At 57.1% G+C, this 10,353-nt stretch overlaps 1 protein-coding gene across 1 annotated transcript; it reads right to left on the bottom strand.

The window, feature by feature from the left end:
* Window positions 1–6,421: 6,421 nt before the first annotated feature.
* Window positions 6,422–10,180, bottom strand: LOC134403919 (collagen alpha-1(I) chain-like). Its single transcript, XM_063134462.1, has 4 exons — window positions 9,908–10,180; window positions 8,682–9,332; window positions 8,233–8,580; window positions 6,422–8,170 (listed from the first exon to the last, which is right to left on the bottom strand). Exons 1-4 carry the CDS (start codon window positions 10,178–10,180, stop codon window positions 6,422–6,424), a joined length of 3,021 nt encoding a protein of 1,006 aa, XP_062990532.1.
* Between the last annotated feature and the right edge of the window lie 173 nt (window positions 10,181–10,353).

Below are 10,353 nucleotides of genomic sequence, written 5' to 3'. Positions count from 1 at the left end.
AGCCTCTCTCGGAGTAGACACCCGGAGGAGGACCTTAGATATTGAACGTAGTGACCAAGTATATTCACGTTCGGAGAGGCGTTCCATCAGGTATTGTGGTCCCAAGCCATGTAAGGCTTTATAGGTCAAAACCAGCACCTTGAATTGGGCTCGGAAACATACAGGCAGCCAGTGCAAGCGGACCAGAGCAGGTGTTATACGGTCGAACCTTCTGGTTCCCGAAATCAATCTGGCCGCTGCATTTTGCATGAGCTGCAGCTTCCGAACCGTCTTCAAAGGCAGCCCTACGTAGAGTGTGTTGCAGTAATCTAACTTGGAGGTTACCAGAGCATGGACAAATTAAGCCAGGTTATCCCTGTCCAGATAGGGGCATAGCTGGGACACCAACCGGAGTTTGCAGAAGGCACTCTGTGCCACTGAGGTCACCTGAGCCTCAAGTGACAATGATGGATCTAAAAGAACCCCCAAGCTATGAACCTGCTCCTTCAGGGTGAGTGCAATCCCATCCAGAACCGGTAGAACACCACCACCCCATCCTGTTAGTGGAATCACCTACTAACAGCATCTCAGTCTTGTCTGGATTGAGTTTCAGTTTATTAGCCCTCATCCAGTCCATTGTTGCAGCCAGGCACCGGTTCAACACATCCACAGCCTCTCCTGCTGAAGATGAAAAGGAGAAATAGAGCTGCGTGTCATCAGCATACTGATGACAGCACACTCCAAAGCTCCAGATGACCACACCCAGCAGCTTCATGTAGAGAAGCTGTTCATCCAGAGAAGCTGTTGAGCAACATTGATTAGTTTGTTTGAATTTCAGCATCTGCTCCGCCTCTTTTAGGTTTTCCAGCCTCCAGTTTGCAGTTTGCTGGAGGCAGAGCACAAGGGCTCTCGGCCTGAGGCTCTCTGCTGTGGGCACGAAGCCGGTCAAGCGGAACTTCTACTCTGGAGGAAAAACCCCAGCCGCGGTCTGGTCGCTGCTACTTTCTGATTCAGGACACAATCTTCTCATTTTCTCCTCTCAATTCTTTTCTCCTCATATCTGTTCCTTATGGCTCGTTCCAATTTCGTTTCCCCCAACTTAGTTCCTATTCGGTGTCTCCCCTCTTCTCAGCTGCCTTTTTCGTGTTCCTTATGGAACTGTTGCTCTGTTGCTTCTAAGGCCCCTGTCATTCAGGACTTGTTTATCTCTAGGTCTCTCCACCTCCTTGCTCTTACTGAAACCTGGCTTCCTGCCCATGATACCGCCATCTCTGCTGCCCTCTCTCTTGGAGGACTCTCTTTCTCTCACACTAGTCGCCCAGAGGGTCGGGGTGGTGGTGTGGGTCTTTTATTATCTAGTTTGTGCCTGTTCCAGCCTCTTTCCATTCCACCGTCACATTGTTTTTCCTCCTTTGAGGTACATGTGGTGAGGCTTTTCGCTCCATTGCGACTGCGGATTGCAGTTCTGTATCGCCCCCCAGGCTCGTCCTCTAAATTTATCTCTGATTTTGATTTGTGGCTGTCCTTTTTCCTCTCTGATAACTGTCCTACTCTTATTTTGGGTGATTTCAATATTCATGTGGATGACCCTCAAGACGCTGCAGCTCTGCGATTTCGCTCATTATCTTCCTCTTACGATCTTAAGCTTTGGTCTGATGTACCCACACATTCCCTTGGACACTGTCTGGATCTTGTTCTCACTCGGAATTGCTCTGTTTTGGACTTTTCTACTGCTCACTTTCTGTTGTCAGATCATCACCTAGTTTCTTTCAATATTACTCATAATCCTCCTCCTTCATGTCCCGCTTCTCGCTCTTGTCGTGACTTGCAATCTATCAATTATGAGGCTTTTTCCCAGTCTCTAGCCTCCTACCTTCCTTCTGTCTTTTCGGCTGTCTCCTTGGACTCAGCTGTCTCCTTCTTTAATTCCTCCTTATCTTCAACTCTTGATAATCTTGCTCCATCTACAACTCGAATAGTTCACCCCTCTCAACCCCAACCGTGGCTCACCTCTTTCCTCCGCTACCTTCGCTCTTGTTCCCGGGCAGCTGAACGCCTTTGGCGTAAGACCAGGGACTGGGCGGACTTTGTCCATTACAAATTTGTACTCTCCTCTTTCTCTTCTGCCATTTCATTGGCCAAACAGCAGTACTACACAACGCTGATCCAGTCAAATGCTAGGCATCCTCAGCGGCTCTTTGCGTCCTTCAATTCTCTTCTGAAGCCTAATCCACCATCTCTCCCCGCCTCTCTGTCTGCTAATAACTTTGCCTCTTTTTTCAATGCTAAAATCCAAGCTATTCGCTCTGATCTGGCCAGCACTGCTCCTCTTCCAGTTCCTGTTCCTCATCTGTCGGTTCCTCCTGCAAATTTCTCTGCGTTTCCTTCGGTCTCAGCTGATGAACTGTCTACAATACTGCGCTCTTCGAAGCCTTCCACTTGTTCTCATGATCTGATTCCTTCTCACGTCTTTATTAATCTTATTCCTGCTATCCTCCCTTCCTTGCTTCATATTATTAATTTTTCTCTGTCCTCTGGTTCATTTCCTTCTGCTTTTAAACATGCTACAGTCTCTCCTATTCTCAAGAAACCTACTCTTGATAGGCTATCTCTGTCTAACTACCGACCTGTCTCTTTGTTGCCGCTTGTTTCAAAGATCCTGGAGCGTGTGGTCTACTCTCGTCTTGATTTTCTTTCTAGTAACTCTGCTCTGGATCCTTTTCAATCTGGATTCTGTCCTTTGCATTCCACTGAAACAGCCCTTATTAAGATTACCAATGATCTTCTTACTGCCAAGTCTAAAGGCCATTATTCCGTTCTTATTCTCCTTGATCTAACTGCAGCCTTTGACACAGTTGATCATGATCTTCTTTTAGATTCCCTTCATGACCTTGGATTTTGTGGCTCTGTCTATAACTGGTTCGCCTCCTATCTAGCGGGTCGCTCTTTCAGCGTGTTGGCTAATGGCAGCTCGTCTTCCTCCTTTCCCCTTTCAGTAGGGGTTCCGCAAGGCTCGGTGCTTGGCCCGTTGTTGTTTTCCTTATACATGTTGCCCTTGGGCAAGCTTATTCATTCTCATGGCCTCCAATATCATCTGTACGCCGATGATACACAACTATATCTGTCATCTCCGGAACTTTCTCCTGATGTTCACGATCGTATCTCGGCATGTCTTTCAGATATCTCAGCTTGGCTGCTTCATCGCCGAATAGAGAGGAACTGCCCACGAGGAATGTGGCCTGGCTGTAGGGTGCCCCCCCCATTGGAGAAAATGAGCAGCAGTCACTGGAGAAGGTGCCTTGGCTGCAGAAGGCAGCCAGTGGGAGGCCCAGGTGCCCTCCCCAGGAGAGGCCAGGCAAGCCTGTGGTGGCTGGAGGGAGCACCCAGGAATGGCATTGTGGACACGGACTTGCACGCACACACCCTGGAGAGGCTTGCCTGGTGCCTCCCTTGAGTCTTCTGTGCACCAGCAGGTGAGACCTTTTCATTCTCTGTTTGTGTAAGCCCCACTGAGCTCTTTAAAACTGAGTGAGGGAAGGTGGGGAGGGTTAGGGAAGAAAAACAGTGAAATTCAACTGAAAAAAAGCGGAAGGAAGAAGCAAGGAGAGAGGCTGAGTGGCTCCCTGCAGCTACAACATGGGCAGGTTGGGAATGTTTCTCTGCCCCTGATGGCCTCCAGGCCCTTTCCTTGCTAATATCCTTGGCCCAGGAGGGGGCCATGAACCAGCAGGCACCAGATCCACCTACCTCCTGGGCAGCCAGAGCTACCCCCAAACTGACCGCGGAGCTGGGCGAGGGGCAAGTCTTCAGGACCTTCAGCCGACCTGGTGTGTTCTGTGCAGGGAGTTCACCTGGGGCACCAACCTCCTCTTTCGTCGGCTAGACTCACCCCAACAAAAGTCAGATATAGCACAAGGACAGCAATACACGGGGGGGGGGGGGGGGAATCAGACTTTTCCCACTGCAAAATGAAATGAAAAATGGAGGGGAAGAGGCAAAATGAGCGCAGGGCAGGGACAACGTCATGTGAGTACCGGGTTGCAAAACCACACACCGGGCATGGCGAGTGTGCAATAAATCACTGATATGATGGAGCATTTGGAGCCTCAGTTTTTAAAATGTGCCACTGCGTTTTAGATAGTTTCTCTATTCCTGCCCTCTGCTGTAGATTTTATGCTGTGTTGTATTGTTATAATTTTGTATTTTATGGTTTTAACCTCTATTTTGTGGACTGCCCAGAGAGTGACAGCTCCTTGGATGGTAGAGAAATGTGATAGGTAAATAAGTGTGCAATCTTACACATGTTAGGACATTAAAAAGTCCTAGAACTCCCAGCAGCTCTCTAGCCAGCCACACTGGGAATTGGAGGTTGGTTGTAGTTTTTGCCTAACATACAGAGGATTGCACCCTATTCAAATTGACATGCCAGCTGTTTCCTGCTGGAACTGGAACTCCCAACGTAGTTTGTGGAAGGGAGGATGCCCCCTTGCTATGCCATTCCATGTTGTTGACTTGCAGAGACAATGTGGCCATCTACTATTAGGTGGATTCACAGTGAGGTGCCAAACCAGACTCAAAGAGTACTTATCAATGGAACCTTCTCAAAGTGCTGGTATTGACATTCAAAGCCCTAAACGGTTTGGGGCCAGGTTATTTGAAGGAACGCCTCCTCCCATATGTACCTGCCCAGACATTAAGATCATCTACAGGGGCCCTTCTCCGTGAGCCCCTGCCGAAGGAAGTGAGGCAGGTGGCTACTAGGAGGAGGGCTTTCTCCGCTGTGGCACCCCGGCTGTGGAATGAGCAACCCAGAGAGGTCCGCCTGGCGCCTACACTGTACTCCTTTCATCGCCAGCTGAAGACCTTTTTATTCTCTCAGTATTTTAACACTTAATTTTAACTTGCATTTAAATTTTACTGTTTTAACTCTGTATTTTAATTTTATATCAATTTTGCTGCGTGGTTTTTATCCTGTTGTGCTTTTTATACTGTATTTTGTATTTGTGCTTTTAACCTGTTCGTTGTTTTATTATGGTTTTATTTTTTGTGAACCGCCCAGAGAGCTTCGGCTATTGGGCGGTATAAAAATGTAATAAATAAATAAATAAATAAATTGGGGAGAGGCAACGAGTGGGGTACCGCAGGGCTCAGTCCTGAGCCCAGTGCTCTTCAAAAATTTTATTAATGATTTGGACGAGGAGGTGCAGGGAACGCTTATCAAATTTGCAGATGACACAAAATTGGGTGGGATAGCTAATACCCTGGAAGACAGAAACAAACTTCAAAGTGATCTTGATAGGCTGGAGTGCTGGGCTGAAAGCAACAGAATGAATTTTAATAGGGATAAATGCCAAGTTCTACACCTAGGAAATAGATGGGGGATACTTGGCTCAACAATACTACAAGTGAAAAGGATCTTGGAATTATTGTAGATCACAAGCTGAATAGGAGCCAACAGTGCACTATGGCTGCAAGAAAGACAAATGCTATTTTGGGCTGCATTAATAGAAGTATAGCTTCCAAATCACGTGAGGTCCTGGTTCCTCTCTATTCGGCCCTGGTTAGGCCTCATCTAGAGTATTGCATCCAGTTCTGGGCTCCACAATTCAAGAAGGATGCAGACAAGCTGGAGCGTGTTCAGAGGAGGGCAACCAGGATGATCAGGGGTCTGGAAACAAAGCCCTATGAAGAGAGACTGAAAGAACTGGGCATGTTTAGCCTGGAGAAGAGAAGATGGAGGGGAGACATGATAGCACTCTTTAAATACTTAAAAGGTTGTCACACAGAGGAGGGCCAGGATCTCTTCTCGATCCTCCCAGAGTGCAGGACACGGAATAACGGGCTCAAGTTAAAGGAAGCCAGATTCCGGCTGGACATCAGGAAAAATTTCCTGACTGTTAGAGCGGTACGACAAGGAAACCATTTACCTAGGAGGTTGTGGGCTCTCCCACACTAGAGGCATTCAGGAGGCAGCTGGACAAGCATCTGTCAGGGATGCTTTAGGGTAGATTCCTGCATTGAGCAGCGTTTGGACTCGATGGCTTTATAGGTAGGCCCCTTCCAACTCTGCTATTCTATGATTCTATGACACAGGTGCAACAGCAACCTCCCATGAACTGAGGCACACAGGCTTACAGCCTGGGATACTGGAGGTAGCACATAGCCATCAGGGCTTGTAGCCATTGATAACTTTCTCCTCCAGGAATTTATCCAATCCTCTTTTAAAGCTGTCCAAAGTGGCAGCCTTGGCTACATGTTGTGGCAATGAAATCCATAGTTTAACTCTGCACTGTGTGAAGAAGGACCCTAACCCTGAATCTTCCACATAAGTGGGGATCGGCTTGCGTTAAGACAGCTTCTGCCTACACCCGGGAGGAGGAGGAGGAGGAGGAGGAGGAGGCGATGGCCCGGTCAAAGGCTTTTAAGGAACCTGCCCCGATGGTTAGCGTGCAGCTGCACCGGGTCTTCCGACGGGAGCATTCGCTCGAGAGGGCTTGGACTGCCTCGCTCCTTGACTCCCAGGAGGCAGGACACTGGCGCGCGCGCACGGGCTTGGGTCCCGCCTAGAGGTGGGGGCCAGGGGGGCGTGCTGGGCATCGAAACCCCTCTGTCCAGGAAACCCCTCTGGCGACTGCCCCGCCCGGCCTCCGCCCGGAGCAATCCGCATCTCTGGGGCTCCGGCGCCGCAGCTCCTCCGGGGCGCCCCCTCCCGCGCGGCTGCCCTCCGGCTGCCTGACGGCCTCGAGGGACCGCCCCGCTCCTGCCGGCCTGCTCCCACCATTCGCGTCTGGGTGGCGTCGGGCTGAGCCCGGAGAAGGGCCCTGCAAACAGAAGCGGCCCCGAGGCGAGCGAGCCAGCGGGCCGCGCCGGGCCGCGAAGAAGGCAGAAGGCGCCGACAGTCGGACCAGGCGCGAGGCCCGTCTGTCCCGCCTCCTGTCCCCTCTGCGGCCCAGGTGCCCCCCCCCCCGCAAGCCCGAAAGCTGGACGGCGGCTCTGCCTCCCCCGCCCTGGCTCTGGAGAGACAGCCTGCAGGGAAGGGCGCGCCACCGGCACTCGGCCGCGGCCAGGACTCCGTCGTCCCCTCGCGTACCCTTTCCCCGCCGCCTCCGTCCCGTTGGCCGACTTCCACCATCGGACTGGGCGCTGCTGGGCGAAGCAGCCCGGCTCCCCGGCCGAGCCAGCCAGCCATGAAAGCCCTGCAAAGCGGGCGCCACCCAGCCCCACACCCCACGCCGCCGACGCTGCCACTCCCGCCCGGGGGCTGCGGAAGCAGGGGGGCGCCCGCTCTCAGGCCTCGCCGGTGGAAGTCCGAAGGGAGGGCTGGGGAGTTCGGCCTGGGCGCTTCTTTGCTCTTCTCCGTCCCGCCCGGGTTAAAGGCTGCCGGTTCCCCAACCAGCTCCCCGCCCTCTGTCTTTAGGCTGCCGGTGCCTCTCCTGCCCGCCCCCGACGTCCGAGGGCTTGTGGATGGGGCGGCCGCCGGGCCCACTTGCAGGCGAGGGAAACCTCCGCGGGGAGACCCCGCTAGAAGCGTGGCCGCCGAGACGAGCAGGGAACGGCGACGGCTCCGGTGGCCCCCTCGCTCTTGCCCTCGCACCCTCCTGCTGCACGAGGGCTGCCCCGCTCGCCCTGCCTGCTGCCTCCTCCTCCTCTTCCCCGTCCGGCTCTGAGGGTAGGGGCGGGACGGAGGAGCTCCTCCCGCGCCCCACGCGGTCCCAAGCGCTAGCCCCTTTCGTCCCCCCTTTTGCCAGGTGCCTCGGCGAGGCTGCTCGCTGGGAGCGCGGAGCGCAGCTCGGCGCCTGAGACCCAGGCGCCCCGGGCGCCGCTTCCTGGGAAGGCGGCTGGGAAGCTGGGCGGCCCTCCGGCCTCCCTGTGCGTCCGAGAAGGGCTTCCCGAGCTCGGCGCTTGGCCAAGGCGGCCTGCCTCCCGCGGAGGCCTCCCCCGGGCCTGCCCCTCCCTTGCGCTGCCCGGGCCGTCGAGGAAGGGGCTGCTTTAGCCAACAGGCGCCTCTGGCCGCCGTGCGTCTTGGAGAGCGCTGGGGCGCGTGCCCAACCTCCCAGAGGCGCCCGACCGGGAAGGGATGCCGCCCCCTCTTCCCCCACAGCTCCGCTTCTGGGCCATCCCTGTCCTGGCCACTCGGGTAGCACTTGGGAGGGGGGATGTCACCCTCCTGACCCGCATCTCCGGGCCCTTCCTGTTGGGGATTGGGGAGGGACAGGGCGCCCGGCACGTGCCATCCCCTGCAGCGGCCTTTACGCACGCCGCCCTCCGCCCCGGCGTGGCCGCTGGGAGTCCCCCTTGCCCGGGGAAGCACAGATGAGCCCGAGGTCGATCGCCGCAGAGCCCGGGGCCGCCCATCCCTCCCTCCTTCCCTCCCTTGGGGTCCGCGGCCAACAGGTGGGCGCATGGATGGCGCTGCTGCTGCTGCTGCTGCTGCGACTCCCACCCGTCGGGGGTGGAGAAGCGGGAGGAGGGGGAGGAGGAGGAAGAGGCCGCTGCCGTGGTTAATGTGTAATTGGGACCAGATGGTCGCCTCCGAGGCAGCCTGTTCGGCGGAGAGCCCGGGCGGGAGGGGCGGCGGCTGGGGTTGAGGAGGGTCACTCGCTGGGCCCCGGGCCGGAGAAGGAAGGGCCGCCTGGCCCACTATTTGCTCATCAAATATTTTCCCGGGCGTCTTGGCAGCGCTTGGCTCTGCCAGCCGAGACCGGGGCCATCTGGGCCGGCTCGGGAGGCGTCGCGGGGGCAGGGCAGGGCGCCCCCTCCCCCTCCCCCAGCCGGGCCAGAGCCGCCTCTGTTTGCATACTGCAGCCGGGCACCCAGGCCGACAATAAAGGCAGGGAGCGCCGTCCGGCCTGCCTAGCTGGTGGAGTCCGGGGCCCCGCGCGTCTTGCAGGGGCGTCCGCCAGAGCGCCCGCCCGGCCGCATTCCTGTCGCGGGGCCCCCGCCGTCCCCAGGCGAAGGGAGGCATCGACCGGCGCCCCTCGGCGTTGCCGCTTCAGTCCCGGGTAGGAGGGCAGCCGCAGCCGCTGAGCCCGGTGGAGGGAAGCCTGTAAGGGGACCAGGGGGACTAGGGCAGCCCCCGCGGCGGGCGCGTCTGGCCCGTCCAAGGCAGCCGCTCGGTGCGCCCGCGCCCGCCAGGCGGGGAGGCTGCGGCGAAGCGACGCAGGGCCGGCCGCGCTGGGGTCGCTGTCCACGCTGCGCTGGTGCTGAAACGCCAGCCGCTCGCCCAGCCCGCCGGGACGCCGCCGGGAGCCGCCAGGATGAGTGCCAGCGGGGCAGTCGAGAGGCCCAGGAGCGGGCTCCTCGCCAAAGCAAGTGCTGAGCTGTGCCACTGCCCCTCCCGAGCCAGCCCCTACCTAAATACCCCCCTCCCCGGGAAGCAAAGGGCCGCGAAGGGGGCGGCTGGCTAAGGGGCGCTCCTCTGCCCCGCAGCTGCTGTGCAACCCTCCCGCTGTCCCGCTCGCCCAGCAATGCCAGGACACGCTGCCACGGTTCCCCCGACGGCTCAGCCACCCGGGAAGCCACGCTGAAGACGAAGTTCCAGAGCCCCAAAGAAAGCCCCACATCCCCGCTCCGCACAGCCTCCAGCAAGCAGCGAGGAGGGAGTGCTCGCACTCAGCCCGGTGCCCTGTACACTCAGGCCCAGCAGGGGTGGGAGGGCATGGAGGACGCACAGAAGATCCCCAACCGACGTGGCCGGAAGGCAGGGGCTGGTCTCAGGGCCGGCTGCTTTGGGACGGCTAGGAGCTGGCTTCGGCGTGGGGAGAAGCAGCAGCCAGCCAGCCAGCAGATGGGCAAGCTCCCTCCTGGCGAAGCCCTGGGCAGGGGGCTGCAGCCATCCTGGGGCAGCCGGTCCCAGGCTCCTTGCTCTTCTTCCTGGACTTTTTCTCCAGGGCGGCTTTCTTTCCTCGGGAGCTCAGTCGGTTTGCACCTGTTGCGCCACAGGAAGAGCCAGGCTCTGCTCTAAACGGGCCACGCCGATGCAGCAGGGCGGGTCCCTGGCCAGGGCTCTGCAGGGTGGGGGAGATGAAGACGGGTCGGTGTGAGGCAAGTTGGTGACAGGGAGCTGAAACGGAGCGGGCTGCTGCTGCAAGTTGCTCCCAGGAGGACTGCAGCCCGCCACTTTGTCCGCCTCTGCCTTCTGTGCTGCTGGCTTTGCCCTGGGGCTGCTAAGGAGAAGGCAAAAGGTCGCTCTGGTCTCCATCCACGCAACCGTCTGTCCGTTTCCCTGCCCAGCCAATGCATCTGCCTGCAGCTCAGGTGGGCGGGTGAGCTGCCTCTAAATGAGCTGCACAAGAAGCAGCCCAGCCAGCACCAGATCGCTCCCCCCAGCGGAGCCCCCCACCGGCCGGGCATCATCGCACCATCCCTGCCTGA

Source organism: Elgaria multicarinata, chromosome 9 (genome assembly GCF_023053635.1).
Source record: "Elgaria multicarinata webbii isolate HBS135686 ecotype San Diego chromosome 9, rElgMul1.1.pri, whole genome shotgun sequence".
Lineage (NCBI taxonomy): Eukaryota > Metazoa > Chordata > Lepidosauria > Squamata > Anguidae > Elgaria > Elgaria multicarinata.
Note: the sequence above shows the minus strand (reverse complement) of the source record. Positions and strands in the feature narration are given on the sequence as shown.